At 38.3% G+C, this 23,190-nt stretch overlaps 1 protein-coding gene and 1 long non-coding RNA gene across 5 annotated transcripts in view; one reads left to right on the top strand and one right to left on the bottom strand.

Moving 5' to 3' along the window:
- Nucleotides 1-19,339, top strand: part of Acp3 (acid phosphatase 3) — a 53,035-nt gene extending 33,696 nt beyond the window's left edge. The window contains exons 8-11 of the mRNA XM_015487059.2: nucleotides 167-249; nucleotides 2,050-2,153; nucleotides 6,038-6,207; nucleotides 16,383-19,339. Of these exons, the coding sequence (XP_015342545.1) occupies nucleotides 167-249; nucleotides 2,050-2,153; nucleotides 6,038-6,207; nucleotides 16,383-16,501 (476 nt within the window). The 3' untranslated portion in view covers nucleotides 16,502-19,339. The remainder of the gene's footprint in view (nucleotides 1-166; nucleotides 250-2,049; nucleotides 2,154-6,037; nucleotides 6,208-16,382) is intronic.
- Nucleotides 6,808-16,441, bottom strand: LOC125613600. 4 transcript variants are annotated; one of them, XR_007344168.1, is made up of 3 exons: nucleotides 10,706-15,117; nucleotides 9,246-9,372; nucleotides 6,808-8,238 (listed from the first exon to the last, which is right to left on the bottom strand). It is a non-coding gene; the product is annotated as an uncharacterized LOC125613600 (long non-coding RNA). The 4 variants fall into 4 exon arrangements; XR_007344166.1 differs by lacking the exon at nucleotides 6,808-8,238 and adding an exon at nucleotides 15,987-16,441 and having other exon boundaries at nucleotides 9,130-9,372; nucleotides 10,706-14,631; XR_007344167.1 differs by lacking the exon at nucleotides 6,808-8,238 and having other exon boundaries at nucleotides 9,130-9,372; nucleotides 10,706-10,802; nucleotides 14,473-15,117.
- Nucleotides 19,340-23,190: the final 3,851 nt, after the last annotated feature.

Genomic DNA, 23,190 nt, shown 5'->3' with positions numbered 1-23,190 from the left:
AATGTGTGTAAGTTATGCTACCCAGCACATAGCTGAGGCTCAACCAAAGTTAGGTCTTTGCCTCTCTTGATAAATCATCAGAGAACATCCCCATTTATGAATAAGTTTGAAAACTAAAATATAAGCCTTGTTTGGTTCAGCTCCATTATTGATCTCTCTCCTTAAGGTGTCCTGGTCAGTGAAATTCTTAATCACCTGAAGAGCGCAACTCAATCCCAAAACTACAAAAAATTTGTCATGTATTCTGCGGTAAGTATTTCTGTCTTCATTTAACACCCATTTGTTTTAAGTGTGTGATCTCTTAGAGGAACCTCATCTTGATCCTGATTACTTCCCCATTACCCAGGGAATGGTAGACATCTGCACAAAGATGTGAAGATTAAATGTGTCATTCTGGCCCTTGAGGAATTTACAATTTAATGGTAATGCTAACAAGAAAACAAACACCAAAGCAGTGTGGAAATACCATTCAAGCAAGGGCTTTGGGGCCTCCTAAAGGGTGGCCACCTCTCTGTTGCAGGAGATGGGAGAGATAGGCAGGTAGATAAGCAGGTAGACTCAGGCAACTTTGATAGAGTCTCAGAATGTTTGAGCTGGAAGGCAGCTTGAAGATCATGCTTCTTAGGGTAAAATGTAAGGAGAGAAATGAAGCAGGAGAGACTCCCCCCACCCCGGAAGGGATTTGCTCAGGGAGGTCAGGGCAGGGAGGACAGGATGGAGGCAGCATTTCAGAAATTAATTATCTTGTAGAAAGACCAGAATCTGGAACCGGCACCTAGTTATAAAGCTTATGTAATATCTAGAAAAACAGAGAGATCTAAAACCAGGGCAGCAAGAGGACAGGAAAAGGGGTTTGCTCGGTTATTAGGGAAACTATGATTTGACTGGAGAAAGCCATGTTTTCATTCATGGCTGAAGATACAGGGAAGCTTGATTATTATATTATCCTCCATATGGAATAGGCTAGAGAAAAGTAGGCCTGAAATGAGATGATTCTGTGCTTTTTTAGCTTCTAATCTGGTTTCTTTTTCTAACTTGTTGTGTGACTTCTATCAAATTCTGTTGCTCCTTTTCTTTTTCTTTGTTTTTTTTTTTTAGATTAGTCCTCACCCCTTTTGAATAGGTGTACACTGTCATACAGTTTGGACAGTGAAATGTGGTCCCCACTTTATAGATGTGGAAGTTGAGAATTACCTAATCAATGCCAGGATTGAAAATCATCCTGTATACCTCTCAGCCACTCTGAGGCAAACATTTAACTTTATTTATTTTATTTTATTTTTTATTTTTGGCAGGGGTTAAGGGGATTGAATCCAGAGGCACTTTACCATTGAATTATATCCCCAGCCCTTATTTTTTCTTTTTTTAAATTTTGAAATAGGGTCTTGCTGAGTTGTCCCACTAAATTACTGAGGCTGGCTTCAAACTTGAGTTCCTCCTGCCTCAGCCTCCCAAGTCACTGGGATTACTGGTGTGCACCACTGTGCCCTGCTACAATTATGTTTAAGCTACAATTATGTTTAAGCTTCCTTATATTTTAACCTCCCTAAAACATTTATGGCCTCATATACTCTTCCACAACTTTAAAGTACAATGATACTAATCTATAGAAAAATATAATTTAGCATTAATGTGTTCTAAAATATCTTAAAGTTTAATGAAAAAAATCAATGGAACAAGCAAAAGCAGAGATTTGCTTTACTGGGAAAAGGCACAGGACTGAGAAGACTTGATTCAAGTTTACTTTATTCGATGCTTATTTGATGATAAGCAAGTTACTTAATGTCTCTGGATCTCAGTTTCTTCATTTTTCAAGTGGGAATATGTATGTAAATCTTACTATCTAGCACACAGCAGATGCTGAAGTAAAATTAACTCTTTCCTTATTACTTATTATACTTAGTCCTTAGTACTTATTAAGACATTGGGAGTAAGGGAAATTAAATTGAATGGGAAACTCTAGTGGTGCTCTACAAGTGCATATCTATTGAATGCAAATCTGAACCAGCAGTAAAATGATTGAAAATGATTTGTTCCGAATTTCTGTAGCATGACACTACTGTGAGTGGCCTACAGATGGCGCTAGATGTTTTCAACGGAATCCTTCCTCCCTATGCTTCTTGCCACTTAGTGGAATTGTACCTTGACAAAGGGTAAGTGCCTGATGAGTGGCCCCCAGGCTTTTTTATTATTGCTATTGTTGGCATAAGGGTGGTTGTGTCTGTCTTTGGTTTGCTTTTATATTTGGAGGAAAGAATGGTAGTAATAGGATCTGTTAGGGCTTTTTTGTTGTCATGAAGTCTTTTATTTGAAAATAATGTACATAACATAGTAGATGGAAAAATTTTACAGAACCATTCTAAAAAAACAGAAATTAATTTTTTTTTAAAATTAAGGTATTCTAAGTTTGCTGACATTACATAGTTCTGTTGGTAAAAACAGCCTGATAGAAGACGTCATGAGAAAAATGAAGGTGCTTGGTGCTTAAACAACAAAAGTATTTCAATTAAAAGACTTTGAACACACCCAGGCAGCTCCTGGTGAGTCATATTCACCAGTAAAGATTCTTCTGGCTGGTGTTTACCTGGTGTGGCCTTTCCCAGGTGACCAAGCCCTTGTTTAAATAGTAGGAAGGTTAGATTTGAGAGACCAAATGTCACATTTTACCCAAAACTGAGGGAGCTCCCAGAATAGGTGACTTTTATTGTTAAAATGGGGCGAGTTGGATAAACCAGGAAGAGTTGGTTACCATAGACAAGGTCACACCAAAACTTTGTATCATTTGCAAGAGGAGTTGTTTTTTGGCAAGTCACCAGAACTCATGGGATATTATTGAAGAAATAAAGGAAAAGAAGGGGCCAAGTTAAGGCAGTGACCCCAGAGCTGTGTTCCAGGGTTGGTTGGGGAGATTAATTGTGCCTTCCTTTCAAGATAATCTCAGCAACTACAGGCAGGACCAGCCTGACACCCGGCCCCTCACTCAGAAGAGCTCATGCTTGTCTTGACAATCTGCTGCTGCCATCTTGAAATTCTCCATAATCTTGAAACAAAAGGCTCTGAACTTAATTCTGCTAGCTTTGTTGTTTTGGATACATGTTTTTGGTCCCCTGAATATGTAGAACAGGAAAGTCGCAGTATAAAGACCTAATTCTCAACCAATACCTTCACTCCTTATGAAGAAAGTGAGTCCTACACAGTTAGGGAAGGGTAGATGTTTTCTTTATTGAACCTCTAACTGGGTGACACCATGATGAAGTCAAACTATAATGTGGTCTTAGCTGATTTGCTCTCAAATATCTTGGGTCAGAGCGGAGAGAAGCAAATGGAGACTAGAAATGGAGACTAGCAAAGTAGAACATGAGAAAGAGAAGACTGAAAACATAAAAACCTGTCTTAATAATAAACCTTGCACAGATCTGACCCTTTAAAGACCACCTCTGGACACATAGTTAATAAATCCAGACAAAATTCCAGGATCAGCTGTAAGCACAGGCACTGTTTCTTCAGGGATAAGACAAAAGAAGCTATTGACTCTTCTCAGGCCTCCCTCTTCTGTGGTTTCTGCACCCCAGGGGCCTGAGCTTCCTTTGTTAGGGAGCCATAGTACTTTCTTCCCCTGAATCACTTTCTTTCACCATCTTGAGAAAACCTATGCTATTAGACAAGTGTGAGTTATTTTTTCAACTGAGCGATCTGGACACAGGACAAAAAAAAAAAAAAATTAACCAAGAGCCATGCTCAGGTCAAGGTTGCTGTTTTACTAGGATTTTCTTACTGGCACTCCATAGAAGGATTGAAGATTAGACTTGATTGCCTTTTAGTTAGGAACAAGGAGAATCTAAGCTAACAAATACTATAGATGCCTGCTTATACGGCCATCTTGACTAGGTCATTCCACATTTTCCCTATAAGATAAGGAGACAGGGAGAGTGTTTTATTTGTCTAACTATCTTAAATACACAAACTGTTAAGGTTGTAGAAAAGGTATTTAAATATATATTTAAAAGATTTAATTTTAAATATGTGCATAAATTTAAAATCATAAGCTATATAAAATAATTCATTAAGTTGAAAATACTACTTTTTTCCATTTTTACTTTTTATGGAATAGTTTCTTATCAATTCTTTGTATGTGTCTTTAACATGTGTCTTCTCCACTAGAGCCAATTTTGAGTCCCCTGATGAGTGCTTTTGAAATATTAGATATATTAATTAAGAAGGGTAATTCTGCCTTCTGTACAAATGAAATCTAAAATTCTTAGGGGCTTAACCTAAGAATTAGTGGAAATCAATGAAGATTAATGGAAATTAATCTCTCCCTTATCCAAAAGCCCAGTGCAGGTATTGCTGGTCAACAGGTGTTTTAGTCAGCTTTCTCAGTGCTGCAAACCAAAATCCTGACAAGAACAATTTAGAGGAGGAAAAGTTTATTTGTTTCTCATGGTTTCAGAGGTCTCTGTCCATAGACAGCCAACTCCATTGCGCTGGGCCTGAGCTCAGGCAGAATTTCATGGCGGAAGAGCATGGAAGAGAAAAAAAGCTCAGGTCGTGACCACCAGGAAGCAGAGAGAGACAGCTCCACTTTTAACTGAGGACAAAATACATACCCCAAAGGCATGCCCAATGGCCCACCTCCTCCAATCACACCCTTCCTGCCTACAGTTACCACCCAGTTAATCCCTATCAGAGGATTAATACCCTAATTAGGTTAAAACTCTCATAACCCAATCATTTCACCTCTACACTTTCTCACATTACTTCACACATTAGCTTTTGGGGGACACCTCAGATCTAAATCATAACAATAGGTCAATGCAGGTGTTCTGTGGTGTGTTCCCACATGGTGGTCAGGCACCTAGGGCTCTACAGTTTCAAGAGGGCTGTGCCACCTGTCAGCAGCTTGTAGAAAGGACAGAGAGGATAGAAAGACAACCTGCTTATCAACTACCTCAGCCCAAAAGAAGCACTTATCATTTCTGCTCACATTCTACTGGCTCAGATGGATCACTTGGTGCCACCGAGGTGCAAGAGAACCTGAGAATATAGTCATTTCTGATCTGTGACTCTATTCAATAGACAGAAAATCATGGTTTTGGGATGAACTATTGGTCATCTACGCTCTATCATCCTGAGATAAAAGATATTGCCACTGGAAAAGTTATCCCAACATGTATATGATAGTTCATATAATATTAGAGAAATTTAAAATATAAATATCCTATAAATGATATTTGCAGTTACTGTGCCTATACGACTTTTTACAGTGATGTTTTTAAAAGCTTGTTTATAACAACATCTAAAAGTTGAAATTGTGAATTCACTGCACCAGGAAAGATCACTAAATCGTATTTAAATTTCTCTCCTGCCTCTTTGGTTGGGAAGTATCTTTCATAGGCAATTCATATTGGTTTTACTGAGACTGGTTGCGGACATAAGACACTTTGTATTTTAAAATAAAGTTTTAAGAGAGTCCTCTCTAATATGACACAGGAGTTGAACCTACATCAAACACCTCTGAGATTTTATAAAAACTTGCATATATTCAAGTACATGTGTTACATATTATTCAGGTTCATATTTATGGCCTAGTTAAGGAAAAGGAAAGATACATTCAGGGTAAAGACTGAGATAAACATTAAGAGAGGAAAAAAGAACAGAGGAAGACACAAATGAGAAGAATAGAACACAAGAGGGGTGACCCATCACCCCCACAGGCCCCTCATTTCTCATTCCAAGACTCATCAAAGTGGCACCGTCTCCCCAACCATCTCCTTTCAGCTCTCTGATTGAGCATCCTGGTTCCTACCTCCTATGCTTCTCTTTACCTAACAAACCAGCCCTCCCAATCCCACCTCCAAATCTGTCTTGCCTGCCCCAGTGTACCCATTCCCACATAAAAATTGGCCAAAATCTCATTCTCATAAGCTCTTCCATGGGCCCTCCAATTAGCATGTTACCAACCAGGCGGAAAGAGGTTCAGTTGCAATTCAATACGGCAGAACTAACAGAGCTCTCTCCTCTGCCTTTCCCCACCAAGGGAGTACTTCGTGGAGATGTACTATCGGAATGAGACCCAGCATGAGGCTTACACCCTAACACTGCCAGGCTGCACCCCCAGCTGTCCTCTGGAGAAGTTTGCTGAGTTGGTTGCCCCTGTGATCCCCCAAGACTGGTCCACGGAGTGTATGATCACAAACAACCACCAAGGTACTGAGAAAAATTAGTGTTCACACAGAGCTGTGCAGAAAGAGCACAGCGCTCATTCTCGAAGCAGATGGTGTTTTGAAAATGTACTTTGGCCATTAATCCCAGCTTAGAGGGAAATGGGCTTTGGGTGATAGCTGTACATTTCAGAGACCCCCAACTTTATGCAACTTTCTCTCAATCTAGTCCTGCCATAAACTTTAATTTATTTATTTTTCAGTATTACTATAAAAGGCTATCAGTGCCCAAATATAATCAGGTATAAAACTTAGGTAAAAGTTCACGGGGATGCCATGAGCTACAGTATCAGCCACACAGTACTTTCTACTGTTTAAAGGCTTCTAGGTTTTGTTTGATCATGTTTAGATGAAACTGTGCTTGAAATTTCTGAGGTGGAACAGATTTCAAATAAAACCTGCAATTTAGTATGAGAACCAGGAAGAGAAGACTTTAATCTGAGGCTAATGGGGAAGCTTACCCATCAATTCCAGTCTTCTTTCTAGGAAAGGCAAAGAGATGAAGTACAAGGACAATAACTGGAAAATTTTTCTATATTGAGAACCTGTCTGGTTTTATATTTATGTTAAATAATACCAGGTGGCAGAACTGAAAAATAAAAGTTTATTTGTGTCCTTTGGCCTTGGAACATTCATGTTCCCTTTGAAGAAGTTGAAATTAAGCTTTCCAAATACCTTTGAGTTATGTAATACATGCAGCAACCCTTGGAATATCTGCATCACAGCAGTTAAGCCATGTGATAAGAGCAAGCTATTCAGCACAACATGTCAAAGTTGAGACACTGCATGGAGGGTCTCTGGAAGTCCCAATGGCAGGGGATGTTGAATCTAAAGTTGATTTCAGAGAGAATGATGATACATGTGAAGCTGGAACAAATTAGAAATGTGAGAATGTTCTAAGTCCCTCCATGTTCAAAACTTGTTGAAATATTCAAGAGTATGGTCATGAAATCCATTCAGAGGACAAAATGATCAAGGCTTTGATTCTAGTATCTTCAGAAAACCTAAGCAAACTCACAGTTCCTGCTGAGACTGCTTGTTCTAGAAGAAGAAATCATGTCCTAATGATACTCTTTAGAGTCCCTTAGATTTGCCATGTAGCAGATGCAACACGTCTAGAGAACACCATGCTGTATTTCCACCATGGATAGAGATGAGACAGTTCCTGCTGGGTGCCAGCATCTAGAGCAAAGCCATTCCCTCTCCTGGTTGGTCACAGAGTAACTGACGCAAGACATCGAGTTGATATGTTTCCTTGTGTAACTTCTTTCCCAAGTAAATATCTGTTGTTGGGGCCACCATCTATCCTTGTAACTTTCTTCTAGCAGTGAGCCAAATGTACAATAGTGAATAAAGTCATTATGAGGAAGTCCAAAAGCATTACTTTTATAATGAACTTCAAAAAGCTTGTGTGTTGTATTTAATTAGAATAAAATTCTGCAGGCAGATTTCAGGAGCTCTTTGTTGTTGTTGTTTGGGGATTTTGTTTTGATGTCACAAAAGGAACTGGATTAATATGAATGATTGGAATGGCTTAAAAGAACATTTTACATGGACAATATAGTATAAACTATAGTACTTCACATAAAGGCTAATCTGTGGTCCTGCCTCAACTATTTAAGATGGAACTTGCTAAGAAAACAACCTCAGAAAGTTCACAATGTAGTAAGGAAGTAAAGGGGTGCACATTACAGGGAACCAAGAGTTACCCAGAATTGAAGGGAGACATGGAAGTCTAGGGAAGGCTTTCTGCAGGAGGGATCAACTGCGCCATGTGAAGTCAGGTTGAACGTAAGTTTATACTGCTGTGCTACAAGATACCAGAAAGGTATTTATTAAATGTCTTGGTAGCTTCAAACTGAAAAACATAGGGATGTACTCAGCAGAAGATTCAGGCTTCAAAGAGATTCCAACAGATTGCATTCAAGAGGCCATTTCTGATAAGCTATCAGTTTCACAAGAGCAAGGATTTTATCTGTTGTGTGCTCTGCTGTGTCTTCTCAATACCTAGAATTTCCTGTGTCAGGCATCAGTTTGTACTCAATAAATATTTGCTCAATTATTGTGTAAATTAGTTACCTTTCCTCCCTGAAGCTCCACCCACTATCTTGATTAACAGCAATACTAGCAACCTAGGATTCATTCCCACCTCCTAGGAGTTATTTTTATCCCACACTCTCCTTCATTCCCTAGGCTCTCCTCACCTCCTCTGGTCAACCTACCTGTAGTATGTTTGCAGAATTCCTTTCCTCAAAATACCAATACTAAAATTCATTATCCAAGTAAAGTAAAATATGATTAATTAGCAAAATATGTTAGCAAAAAGAAAACATGGGTCTCTCTCTCTCTCTCTCTCTCTCTCTCTCTTTCTCTCTCTCTCTCTCTTTAAAAAAAAATAACTTCCTAGTAGGGTCACAAACTTAATAAAAGTACAGGAGTCTCAGATACATTTGACAAATAGCTCTCATAGCTACAACAAATAGATGAACTGTTGTAATTCATTGAAAAAAAAAAAGTAGAATAAAGGACATTTCGGTTGTTCTGAGAAAGCCAATGCAGAAGGCAAGACAAAATCATCCAATACAGAACAGATCCTGAATATGGGAGATGCCTTGCAACTCTGCTTCTTAAGGGATTTCTACCCATGAAGTGCTACCTAAACTATAAGCAGTGGTTTTAGGTAGTTCTAGCAGATCCAGTTAACCAGATTGTACCAGTTAAATCAACCAGAGTCTTTGCAAGAAAATCCATGACAAGTGCAAGTTCCATACTGTGTTACTTGAAAACAATAAAATTCTTTTAAAATGCCTTTTAATTCCAAAGTTTTATTAATGATCACACTTTCTGTGTTAGCACTCTCCCACCTCCTACCTTAATATCCTGCTTCAGTTGTTTTATAGGAGGGAGATTTACTGGTGAGAAATTCCAGTTTCCCCCTCATTATCTTTGTAAAACCGACAATCTACAGTACATATTCACATGCCCAGGATTCAATCGTGAGCTTCTTAAAAGTGAGAGCCATACCTTTTTCCTCTTCAAATCGTTAGTTGATAGAACATGGCACCTTCAATCAAGATTTGCTAATGAAATATATGTTCATCTCTCCATACTTAGACTAACTTTCTCATGGCTAGGTCCAGATCTCAGAAATCTGGAACAATAAATAGGAAAGAGAGCTATGAATGAACCTGCAAAGTGACTGATCTGTAAAGACCTAATGGCTTGCTATATATATGTACATACTGGCCAATATGTCTGTGTTACTGGACATCTGTTTTCAACACAGTCCCTTGACATTCTCTTGTTCCCCCTTTGCTGTTAAGAGCCCCCTGATCAATGATATTCCTTCTAGCATCATTCTTTCCTTAAAGATGAGGCCATCTTATTAAAAACCTTTTTTCTCACCCCTGTTGCCATTGTCTTCTGTTTTCCAGGACAAATTTCATCATCCATTAAAAACATTGCCTTGGTCTGCACTGATTCACTCCTCACTCCCACTCCTGCCCTCATCCTAGGCAACTCTGACAGTCATAATCATGACCCAGCTCATACCCTGCCCATCATACCAATACCCAACCTATATCAAAGCCATCATGCAGTTTTTTCCACTGGGATCTCCCCAGGAGAGCTAAAGAAAACAAAAGACTGTCTCTCGTGACTCTCAAACTATGAATGTTGAAATTTCTAGTCCAATCCCTGGTCTTTTGAAACTGCTTGGAAAATGTATTCCTCCTTTCTGGGCCCTTCTCTACTCTCTTTAGGAAGGCCTTTTCATTTTTCCCAAGCTCCAGATTTCATTGTTTTTCTTTATCTTAATAAGGTAATCTCTGGATAACCCTTTTAAGTTCTCTTCTAACAACCTCAAAACATGTCAGTAGCTTTAAGCTTCCCTTTCAGCTGTTCCTCAGGTAAACTGGCTCCTCCTTAAGGAGTCTGACTTCTCACTGTGTGAGGATCCATTCCAACAGTCTTCTTAGGACTTCAATGAATTGTTTATTCAGCCTCTTTTTCATCCTCTGCCCTGACTCCTTCCCTCCTACTATGAAAATGGCCAAGTATCTTCTTGTCAAAACACCTCAAGTGTCTGCTCCATTTTCTTCTTCAGTCCTAATTTTCTTAAACTAATGATTTGCCCTCTCCAGCTATTCCTTATCTCCTCAATTCTTAATTACTCTGTACAATTATGTCTATTCTCCCACCATCTCTTTTTCTAAACTTCCCTTTTGAAAACTATCAGTGCCCAATTCAGCAGTCTCTTTTCCTTGCCTGTTTTACAGAGAATAAAACTAAAAAGCTCAGAGAATAACATGCCACAAGTAATAAGGTCAGGAGTCAAACCTAACACTCTCTGATACCTTCTTTCTACTCTAGCATGTCCCTTTCTATCTCTCTTATACACTGTTGCTCTAGGGCAATTTCCTAAAGTAGGATTGGTGGATCAAGGTATATGAATATTTAATAAACAATAGATATTCATTGAGTACCTCTTATTCATCAACATGTACCCAGGAACCAGGCATTAAGTTTGCTGAGGATACAGATTGCAGAGAAGCAGATTCTCCCCATGTGGTTTGTAGACCTCTGGAAAAAAGGATGGAAGGACAAGGAAGGACAGGGAGATAAAAAAAAAAAATTAAATCTCTACAGATAAGGGACCATGAGCCCTCTGATGAAAAACATATAGGTATCATGAGAACATACCGCAGAGGCAGTGAACCTAAGTATATGGGTTAAATTGGTAGAAGGTATCTATCTAAGAGAAATTGGCCAACCTAAGAGAAGGCTTCTCAGAGGGGTGATGTTTAAATGGAAACCGGAAAGAGAAAAGGACATAGCTAGGTGAATAGAGGTGAGGAAAAAGGAGGATGTTACAGAGAAAAGAGAGAAGACCAGGAGGCTAAAGATAACATGGGCATTTTAGGGACTGGAAAAAGTCTGGTAAGTACATGGAGAGCTGAAGCTGGAGAGATGGGTGTTAAGTGCTTTCTAGGTCACCTTGAGTAGTCCTCATCATTGAAAGGTTTTAGGCAGAGGAAACATGCTATAACTACATTCTTATTTCAGGAAGACTCTGGTTTCAGGGGGAGAATGGATTGGAGAGGAGGCCAGGAGAAACAGGAAACTGCTGCAGTAGTCCAAAGAGAAAGGCAGACTTATCCAAAGGGTGAAAAGAAGTAGGGCAGACAGGACTTGAGGATGAATGGAAGAGGAAGAGGCTTTCCACACATTTCAAAAAGGTTTCAGCAATTTTCACACTGCGTTCAGCAGTATGTGTTTGTCCTGGTATAAAGGAATTTCTTCTCAGTCACTGCCTGCACTGGACCTCTTTGCAGTAAGAGACAAATGATCACTCTATCTTTTTGCAGCTTCTAGAACATCACTCTGACAAAATCCTAAAATCTTTGGTAGTAGAAAGAAGCACATAGTTTTAAAATGAATAAGCACAAATCAGAGAAGGAGAGAGCACCAACTCTCCTGAGTCTTTTCTTTCTTCTCAGGCTCCTTGGCCAGTTGCTCTGAGATAGATACCTTCTACCAACCACTAAGAGATGGTGTCCCAGGATCCAGTATGTTATTTCCTCATTCCACACTCACCATGAGGCAGTATGCTCAGACCTCTGTCTTCTATACTTGCCATCCTTATTTCTACTTCTAAGTGGAGAATCTTAGACCTGTTTTTTTGGTGTTGTTTGTTTGTTTTGCAAACTACATCACTGTCAGGATAATTACCCATCTCAGTTTGACATGAAAACAAAATCCATTACCTCCTTTATTCCAAACTAACCTTTTTTTGTGGTCTCAGTCACAATTCACAGCTTCATCATCTGATCAGTCACTCAAGCAAGAACCCAGGAGATTGTATTGCCCACATTTACCATTATATTTAATTTGTCACCAAGGGCTTCACCAATGTCTGCCCATTCTACTGCAGGAGTATCTCTGAACCCCTTCATCTGTGTTCCCAGGTCCACCACTTCAGTTCTGAGCCCCTGCTATCTTATCAAAGATATCTCAGTAGCTCCCTGCCAAGCCTACCATATCGCCTCCAACCTATCCTTTCCATCAGTTTGTTTATTTATTTATTTTTGTAAACACAGAATGTTACCTCCATGTATAATAATCACCAATCACTTCCATTTGCCCCCTGAAATCAGACACCTATAACTGGGCCCTGATCTACATGTGTGGTCTACCCTCCCTGAAGCCCGAGCTCCAGTCACTAATAATAAACTCCAGTAACTGCTCATTATTTCCCAGACATATCGTGTGCAACTCCTTCTGCCTCATGGCAAAGTCCTATTCATCTCACAGGCTAGCTTAAATCTCAGAAGACTTTCCAAACTCTTTCTCCATCAAATAAAATATACTCTGTTGGTTGCAACTTGCTCCCTGTTCCAATGACCTCTTACACCTCCATTTCAGTATTTGTCACATTATCTTAGAATTGTCTATCTGGTTCTTCCACTACACATTGAGCTCCTCAAGAGCAAAAGTTATGGAGCACTCAACACAGCCTGCCTGGTGTGTGATATGTGCTCACTGCATGTCTAGGAAGGAATGAAAGAAGGATAAAGAGTAGGGAGGCATATTCCATGGGACTGCCATTACAGCCAATAAAAATAACTAAAAATAAAAATTTTAAGTAGATAAAGTCAGCCATGAAAATAAATTTTGAAGAATGACTAGTATCTGTCTCCCTCTCTCATTTCCATGCAGTCCCATCTTTCCTTCTTCAATTCCATTTAGTTCCCTTCAACTTTATATTAGCAACTTTTGAATTTCTAATGACACTGTCCTTTGGGGTCTAACTTTATTAATATGTACCTTTTAAGGATATTACAAAGCATCCTGGTATCATGAGAAAAACACTGGATAGAGAGTTGGCAAACTATGAATGCTAGGTTGTTAATTTTTTCTACAAATATTTATTAGCATGGACTATGGACTATGTACTGTTCTAAGTGCCTGCATATATCTGTGAACAAAAAATACAAAGATTCCTGCTTCCTTGAAGTTTATATTCAAGAGGGACTGATAATAAATAATAAACATAATAAATAAGTATTTTGTTAGCTGTGGATCATAAGTGCCACATTGGCGGAGGGAGTAGAGATGATTGAATAAATTATACTTGTAAATGGGAAGGTCTCTTTGAGATGAAATTTAAGTAAGGAAGGTAAAGGATTGGCCCAATCCAGGGACCTGAGGGAAGAGCGTTCAAGCAATAGTATCAGCTAGAGTAGAGACACTAAGGGGGAATGCACATATGTGTTTGAAGAATAGCAGAAAGGTCTGTGTGGCCAGAAGATAGTGAGTGGGGGGAAAATGATAAGAGAGAAAATCATAGGGGCCAGATGATGTAGTCTCATGAACTGTCACCATCAGGATCTTAGCTTGTCCTCTGATATTGATGACCACCCATTGTGGACTTCGTTGTAAGGTGCGGAGTGGCATGGTATGACTTGAAACCATTTGATGGCTATGTTTAAAACAGACTGTGAAGAAGAAAGGACAGAAGCTATGGAGCAAGTCAGAAGCCACTGTAGTGATCCCAGAAAATGATAGTGGTTCAAAACAGGGAGAAGTCACTGGTTTCTGGATATATTTTTTAGTAGAAGCAACAAGATTTCCTAGCAGATCAGGTACAGGAAGTGAGAGAAAAGATTCAAGGAAGATTCTAAGAGTTTTGTCCTGAGGCAACAGAAGAAGGGAGTTTCCATCAACTGAGATGAGGAAGGCTGTGGATAGAGCAGATTTGGTGTAAGAAGGAAAATGGAGGTTCAGTTTTGGATTTGTTGAGATTGAAATGTCCATTAGATGTCCAAGGAATACAATAGTCCCCTTTAACCATGGGGGTATGTTCCCAGATCACCAGTGAATGCGTGAAAACATTGATAGTACAGAGCCCTATGTATACTAGTGTGTTTCCTGTATGTATTTAGCTATGATAAAGTTTAATTTATAAATTAGGCATAGAAGATTAACAACAACTAATAAAATAATAGGACAATTATAATAGTGTACTACAATAAAAGTTATATGAATGTGCTGTTGTTTACTCACACACTCATTCTCATGTCCACATCACTACACTGACATTCTGGGGACCATTATTAAGTAAAATCAGGGTTAGTTGCACATAAGCACTGTGATATTTCAACAGACAATCTCACAACCAACATGGCTACTACATGACTAATGGGCAAGTAGCATATACAATGTGGATGCACTAGACAAAGGGATGACTCACATCTCAGGTGGTGTGGAGTGGGATGGCATGAGGTTTCATCACACTACTCAGTACAGGGCATGAATTATTTACTTCTTGGAATTTTTACTTCTTATGAATTCTTTACTTCTCAAATTGGCCATTTAATATTTTCATTCAATGGTTGACCACCATGGGAAACTAAAAGCACAGAAAGTCAAATCCTGGATAAGGGGGAACTACTATATGCCAACTATACATTGTACATAAGAGTCTTGAGTTTGAAAGAGAGGTCAGAGCTACAGATTTAAATTTTGAAGTCCCAAGTGCACAGATGGTTTTTTAAATCATGAGACTTATACCATCCCATGTATCCAAGCCAAATTAAATTATATGCTTAACTTAACTGTATTATCTAATCTCTGTGTTTCTTATTTTTCTGCTCTGTATAATGATAGACTAAATCAGTGATTTTATCTGTGTTCCATGGGGCTCTAGGGTTCCATAGAAAGACCCATTTGGATCCTGACTGTTGTCCAATTAATGAATTCTTTACTCAATTAAACCCTGCTAAATCTAATTTAAAGATTTTTTAATGATGTGAAAGCAGATTAAAAAATAATCAGGGGTGGGGTTATAGCTCAGTGGTTGAGCTCTTGCCTCACATGTGTGAGGCACTGGGTTCAATCTCAGCACCACATAAATAAATAAATAAATTAATTAATTAAAGATATTATGTCTGTCTACAACTAATAAAAATATTTAAAATAAGGCTTTTGGGGCTGGGGATATAGCTCGGTTGATAGAGTGCTTGCCTTGCATGCACAAGGCCATGGGTTCCCAGCACCACACACACACACACACACAGTATTAAAATAAAGCTTTTCCTAGCTGACTTGTAAAATAGGGGGTTCAAAGAAGTTTGGAAAATAATATATAACTGAAATATCTACAAATATTAATCTAAATACACNGTTTCTGATATATATATATATATATATATATATATATAGATAATCAACCAGGCATGGTGGCACTCACCTATAATTCCATCAACTCAGAAAGCTAAGGCAGGAGTCCAAAGCCAGCCTCAGCAACTTAGTGAGGCCCTAAGCAATTTAGCAAGAACTTGTCTCAAAATAAAAGAAAAATTTTAAAAAGGATAGGGATATGACTCAGTGGTTAAACATCCCTGGGTTCAGTCCCTGGTACCAATCATCATCATCATCATCATCATCATCATCATCATCATCATCATTATCATCATCAAATATCATTACTAACAAAAAAGAAAGAAAGGAAGACCCATGTGGATCTGAGAAGTTTGCTCTCCGTTGCCTAAGTCACAAAGTAATCCCATATTTTTACAACGATAAGACATACATTTAGAGAGGAGACAAACTGATATTTGTGATGTGTACACTATAGTGAACTAGGATGTATTTAGAGGAGACTAACTTTCTGAACAAAATAATAAATTAGTGCCATATATATGTATAGATGGACAATTGTATAGTTAATATATATTCAGTGTTTCCTCTTTAAAATATGTTTACCTGGACATCAAATTGAAAAATGAAAAGATTCCATTTCCTTTAGATTCAATTGGTTGCAGTTGAGTATTCAGAATTTCCTTTGAGTTTGTGACCAGAACAATTAGTAATTTAACTGTAGAAAAATGCCCAAATTTAGTACTATAAGAGGACCTTAGAAATATTTCAGTTGATTACCCTCCCTTTACAATAGAGAGCTGAAGCCCAAAGGTCAAAGGTCATGCTAGAACTGAAACCTAGGTCTCCAGACTTCTTGTCCTGTGCCCTCTGTAACCACAATCTGCTGACTTCTGTGCTGCTTCAAATTTACAATAAAGGCAGAAATCAACACTGATATGTAGTCTTCACATTTTCTTAAGACATCAATTTTACATTAATGCTCTTCCTATTTTCCCACAGTTCTAAGGGTCATCCTTGCCATTGCCTTTTGCCTGGTGTCTGGCATCCTAGTGGTGCTACTCTTCACGCTCATCCGCCATGGGCCCTGTTGGCAGAGAGACGCCTATCGGAACATCTGAACAGACTGCGGAACAAGAGGAGACAAGCAGATCCCAGTTCCTGGGATACAGCCCTGACAGCATTCCAAGGATAGGCATTTGTCGTGTGGGCATTGTGCTGCCCACACCCTTCCTCTTGAACCTGCCCAGATCATGGTCTGAACTCACAGCCACCCAGGGACAGCTGCTTGACTGACAGGTTACTTAGGACATAGCTCTGAGCAGCAGTGCAGGCTGCTCATGTAGCTAAAAAGAGGCTCTTCTATAGGGGACAGTTGTATTCTCTGACACAGATGTCCAGAGGAAAAGCAAGGAGTCAAATTCCAATCAGCCTTCCATCTGCCAAGAGCAAAGTGAGACAAAGACATAGATTAGACAAGACTTGATAATGGGAGTGTTAGACTAGTCGTAGTATTATACAAGATGATTCCTAAGGAAAAAAACACAGTAAGAATTATAAACATTTTCTTTATCAAGGTGGGCTACGCACGCACACACACACACACACACACACACCCCACTAAGAAGCAATTCCTACACAGTGTTTTATGGCTAACAGACTTCTGCATGTTTGCCTAACATACATGCATATGTATATTTATATTTTAAATGTCTTTGGAAGAGTTATTTCTCAGAAACTATAATATCAAAGTAACATGAAAATCCATGTGGCCATGCTTTTGTTTGTCTTTTTGTTGTAGACATTAAACCCAGGGCTGCACACATTCCAGGTAAGTGCTTTACCATTGAGCTACAGCCCCAGTCCCCAGTATTCTTTTTTTAACCTCCAATATCAGAACTGGATATTTTACAGTTTTGAATTTCTTTCCTTTTTTTTTGTAATTTCTTTATTTCACTTTAAAATTGTGAGATCTTACATGGATAAGAGTTATTAATGACAATGATGAAATGATAATATGTTTTAATTGCCACAATATATATAATTTTTTTCAATGCTGGGGATTGAATCCAGGGCCTCACACATGCAAGACAAACTCTCTACCTCTAAGCTACATCCCCAGTCCTATCTGAATTTTACAAGTGGTGAGGTAGAAAGAAAAGTGGGGCTGAGGGTTAACAAACAACTGCCTCAACTCTGCACTAGCTTTGGGTCAACAATCAGGAACAAGTTCTTTCATACCTTAAGCCTTAGTTTCTTAATCTTCAAAGGAAAAATCTGGAGCAAATGATGATAGAAGTGGCATCTCGTTCTTGTGTTCTGTGAGCAATTTCTTTTTCATTTTACGCTATGGATGGGTTGTTGCCAAAACAAGCACTTCCACGGATAGTATCACTGTTAAGTTACTATGATGAAATTTAAAATTTAGCAGAGTAGCAAAATTTACTCTGAACAATTTTATTCTGCTCTGAATACCCAACCATTCAGTTGATGGGAAATCAAGGCTTATTCCTTAGTAGGGTTCTCCACCTCTTCAGGTTTGACTAAAGATCCAAGAGAGTAATCGGAGAAGTCAAAAGGGTGCACTACAACTCTGTCCACACTGGTCTCCAGTAAGTTCACTGTCCACATGGACAGTGGTCTTCTGAGGGCAGTTGGAGGACATTTTTATCATGGCTCCCATCACTACACCCTTGGAGTTCACATTCTGGGACTGCCTAGACCAACTGCTCTACTACTGAGCCACAATCTGAGCCACAGGAGCTGTTTTCTCTTACCTGACAACTTCTTATTCCTGCTGCAAAACAAAGGCCACCCAGAAAAGGAAAAAAGAAAATAAATTCTGGCTTCATCTTTGCTTGGGAAAGAGAAAAACATCTGTATCAACAGGAACAAAGAACTTGCTGTCTTGCTAGAGCAGCCAGCTCTGTCAGTAAGAAGTCATAATACCTTATGCTAATGAGACTGTAAAAACAGAAATAAAAACACAAGTCATAGATTTTTCTCAATCATTCAACAAACATTGATGGAGGACCTCATATTCACGAACCTAGATAAATTATCTATTCAGATTGGATTACTAGGATATTTGGCTCCAATGACCATCTCATTTAGAACTGGTGGAACATAAAAGCTTTTACAACCTTTTCCACATATCATCTTATAATACTTTCCATGGCTAAAATTAAAATTTCCATGCTTCTACTTTCCATTGGTTCCAAGGGATTTTTCCACATCCTCCATTTCTTTTCCTTCTACCATCTCTTTAGATTACTGTAAAGAAACCTCTCAGGCTCAACTTAGTTGTTTCCCCTACTCTTTTCATAAATACTGTATTTGTTTTCCATACTTCATGTCAGAATGAAAAATCATAAGTGACAGATGACCTATAGCAATAAAGAACCCTAATGTACTGAAAAGTTTCTCAAGAAACTTCAAGAGAGGTTGTAACTCTTTCAACTGATAAAAGTTACTCTTTCATACAGATCAGATAAGATCAGTAAAATTAAAAAGATGAAATAAATTCTAGCAATAAAATTTATTTAATTCAGTATCTCTAAAATAGCATTTCAACATGAAATTGATACTTAAAAAATTTTAAAGGGATATTTAATGTTGTTGTTGTTGTTGTTTTCTGGTACTGGGGATTTGAACTCAAGGATGCTTTGCCTCTGAACTATATTCCCAGCTCTTTTTATCTTATTTTGAGACAGGGTCTCAGTAAATTGCCCAGGCTGGGCTCAAACTTGTGATCCTCCTGCTTCAACCTCTCAAGTCACTCAATATTACAGCATGTACCACCATTATACTAAGTATTTAAAGTCTGATGTGCATTTTACCCTTGGAGCACATCTCAATTTGGACTAGGCTACATTTCAAGCCTCAAGACACATGTGGCTAGTGGCTACCATATTGAATAGTTCTGCTTAAGACAATTAAATGATAAAATTTTTAAAGAAGATAAACTGTAATCTCTGTTTATTTTGTAAAATCCACCTTTAGATTATTGTGAAAAAAATAAAAATCATCTTTATTATGTGTCATCTTATTTTTGTGCATGGCTAAACTGATTAAAGATTTTTCTGAAATATTTTATCAGTAAACCTGAAAACAGTAGTAGCCCAAACCTCTTCCAAAATTATCCTAAACCTAATTTCTTTTTATTAATTTTTTTTCTTGTTAAATATTTTAAGAAAGAATTTGAAATCAGTAAATAAAAACTGCTATATTTTGAGGGGATTCCTTTTAAAAGCTTAATTAAATTTTTGATTGTGAGTAATCTATAATCAAAAGAAAGATGAATGCACATAATTTAAAAAGAGTATAAAAATACAAAATAAAAGGCTTTCCTCTCCACTTTCAATCACGAAATGCAATCTTGTTGACAATATCTGGTTTTAGTTCTTCTATTGAATAGCATTAATTTTTATGGAATAGACATTTATTTTCTGAAATTTTCATATTTTTCTCTGCTTTTATGACCAAAAGTGACATCTTCCTTTTATTTCTTTTTGTCTTCATTTTCTTGTGGTAATTTTTAAATGATTCATGAGCAGTAAGCTTTTTAATTCTAATATATCCAAATATATCTACATTTCCCTCTCCTTTACCAATCAGTTGGTTGGGTATATTCAGGTTGAAAATCATTTCCCTCCCAAAACTTTAAAGCAGTATTTTGTTGGGTTGTAGCATTCAGGATTGCTGAGAAGACTCATAACAGTCTGATTCTCATTCCAATATAAGTAATCCGTTTTATTTTGCTTCTCCTGACTCTTTTAAGATATGCTTTTTATATATGGAGTTCTGAAATTTAACCAGAATATATTTAAGCATGGTGTTTTCGTCAGCTTTTTTTTGCTGCTGTGACTAAAAGAATTTAACCAGAACAATTTTAGAAGAGGAAAAGTTTATTTGAGGGCTCACCGTTTAAGAGGTCTTAGTCCATAGAAGGCCAGCTCTGTTTCTCATGGCTCCAGGTGAGGCAGGACATCATGGTGGAAGACTGTAGCTGGGGAAGCAGCTGCTGCGGGATCAGGAAGCAGAGAGAGATTCCACTTGTCAGATTCAAATATAAACCCTGAAGCCACGCCCCCAATGCCACACCTCCTCCAGATACACCCCACCTTCCTTCTACCAGGTGATTAATTCACTGATTGGGTTAAGACTCTCACAGCCCAATCAATTGCTTGCATTGTCTCACAAGTGAGTTTTTTTGGGGACCCCTCACATCCAAACTGTAATACATGGGTATTGAGTGTTTGTCAGTTCTCTGTTTAATTTTATATGGCTTACATGTGTCCTTTCAACCTAAAGATGTTTGCTTCTCCTCAACTCAGGGAGATTATGTTCTGAAACTTCAATTTCCTGGAACTATCCTCCATACCTCAACTTTTCTCTCATATTTCCACCTTTTTATTTTATTTCTTTACATGCTAGGAAATTTTACTTTCCCAAACATCAACTTGGTCTTTAGAAAATACTTTATTATTTTTTTATTTCCAATAAATTCTTACTATTCACTAATTATTCCTTTTCAATAGTGTCTTGGTGTTATTTTATTAATAAAATCTCCTCTTGAATATCTTTAAGGACACTAAAAATATTTTTCAAATTCTCTTCTACTTCCTAAATTATTTTTCCTCTAAGCACATTTGCATGAGTTTATTAATCTTGGACTTTCTCTTTCATGCTCTAGATTTTTCTTGAGTTCTTGTGAAACGAAGAGCTTCAAGGATTAATTGAGATGGTTGGTATTAGTTTTCTTTTAAGTCATGGATGTGTATTTCTGTAACAAATGTCTTCTTCAATAACTGGTTTAAAACCCTCATGTGCTAATTGCAACATCTTAGTCATTTTAGCCCAGTCCTCATTGATTGGCTTTTCTGAACAGGATGGGTTATTTTTCTGTTTCTTTTTATGTAGAGAAAGTCTGGGTTGTGTTTTAGACATTGTGGATGATATGGTATGGAGACTGGGTTCTATTGTGTCTCTCCAACAAAGTTATTATTTTTTTTTTAAAGAGAGAGTGGGAGAGAGAGAGAGAGAGAGAGAGAGAGAGAGAGAGAGAGAGAATTTTTTAATATTTATTTTTTAGTTCTCAGCGGACACAACATCTTTGTTTGTATGTGGTGCTGAGGATCGAACCCGGGCCGCACGCATGCCAGGCGAGCGTGCTACTGCTTGAGCCACATCCCCAGCCCAGTTATTATTTTTTTTAAGAAGCCAGTTAAAATGTCTGAAAACTCTCCCCAGTGATAAGCAGTAGTTCAAACTCACTTCAGTGTTTTTTTTAGCCTTCATTCTCTTGGTTAGTTCTCCTTAGAGTCAGCCACAGAATGTTGGGGCAGAGTTTATATAGAGAGTTTGGGGTTTTCCTTCTTTGGATTTCAGTTGTTGAGGATTTCCTTCTCACTATCAGAGACTATGGATGCCCAAACTCTGTCCTCTGGTATTTCTATCAAGCAATATTATAAAATTATTTTATCTGGATTTTAGCTATCCACCTACCCTCTGCCTCTGCATGGCCAAGACTAGAGCCTGCCCTCGTGCTCAGGACATAAAAAAATAAAACAGTGTTATTTCCTTTTTCCAAATATTGACTTCCTCCAGTATCCAATTTTGATTGCTCCCAAGTGCCTTCCACTAGTTGTATTCTATATTTTACCCAGAGGGCATATTTGTTATCTATGGAACAACGACTGTGAAGAAAATATGAAACCATTATCAAAAGTGGGTTCTCTAACAGGAATTAGAAGGGCAGCTTTGCTGTTCTGTGTAGAGTTGGAGTTAATGGCAGCAGATGCCCAGTAGTGTGACAGGAGGGAGTAGTGTGTCAGCTGGGGACACATTAAAAAATTAAATGAATTTTTCTTGGCTGGCATTTTAGTCAACCTTGTGTCACTGTGACCAAAGGAACTGACAAGAACAACATAGAGGAAGAAAAGTTTATTTTGGCTCACAGTTTCAGAGGTTCAGTTCACCGTTGGCCATCTGTATAGCTCTGGGCCCAGGTGAGGGAGAACATCATATCAGAAGGGTGGGGTGCAGGAAAGCTGCTCAGGTCATGACATCCAGGAAACCAGAGAGAGCATGCCACTCGCTGGAACAAAATATAAACCCCAAAGTGATAACCCCAGTGCCCTACTTCCTCCAATCACACCCTGCAGTTACCATCCACTTAACCCATTAGTGGGTTAATCTCTGATTAGGTTACAACTCTCATAATCAAATCATTTCGCAACTTTTGAACATTCTTGCATTGTCTCACCAAAACAGCTGGTATGAGTGTCTCTGTATGTATGTATAGTGAGTGGAATGGCCTTAAAATTGTTTCCCTCCATCCGTTTCTCCCTCGGAAACCACAACCACATTAGGAGTCCTCACCAAAAAAACACCTCTTTTCCACGGAGAGCACTTGATCTGAGAGTCATCCCCTCTGCATATGGAGATAGGAGTGGGATGGCAGACTAATAGATGCATTCTCTATTTAGTTATCCTGACATATACTCCATAGTTCCCTAATGCTGTGTATGCTAAGCCAATCTGCATGCTAGGAAGAGCCACATTAATCTTTGGTAGGTTTGACTGTCATTCCACTATCGTGACTTTTTCAAGAGTTCAATCATATCTGCTTGTCTTTTGAAGAATTCCTCAAAATGTATTACTCTTCTAGCATTGCCATTTCATTCTTATTTTGAACATCTTTCCTATTATTTCAGCAAAACATTGGGAAGAATGGAAGTGAAGTGCAATAGATCTTTTTCCTCTAAACAGGAAACCCAGAATTTATTTTTCTACCAATTGGGTCTGT

The sequence above is a fragment of the Marmota marmota genome, unplaced genomic scaffold, assembly GCF_001458135.2.
Source record: "Marmota marmota marmota unplaced genomic scaffold, marMar, whole genome shotgun sequence".
NCBI lineage: Eukaryota > Metazoa > Chordata > Mammalia > Rodentia > Sciuridae > Marmota > Marmota marmota.
Note: the sequence above shows the minus strand (reverse complement) of the source record. Positions and strands in the feature narration are given on the sequence as shown.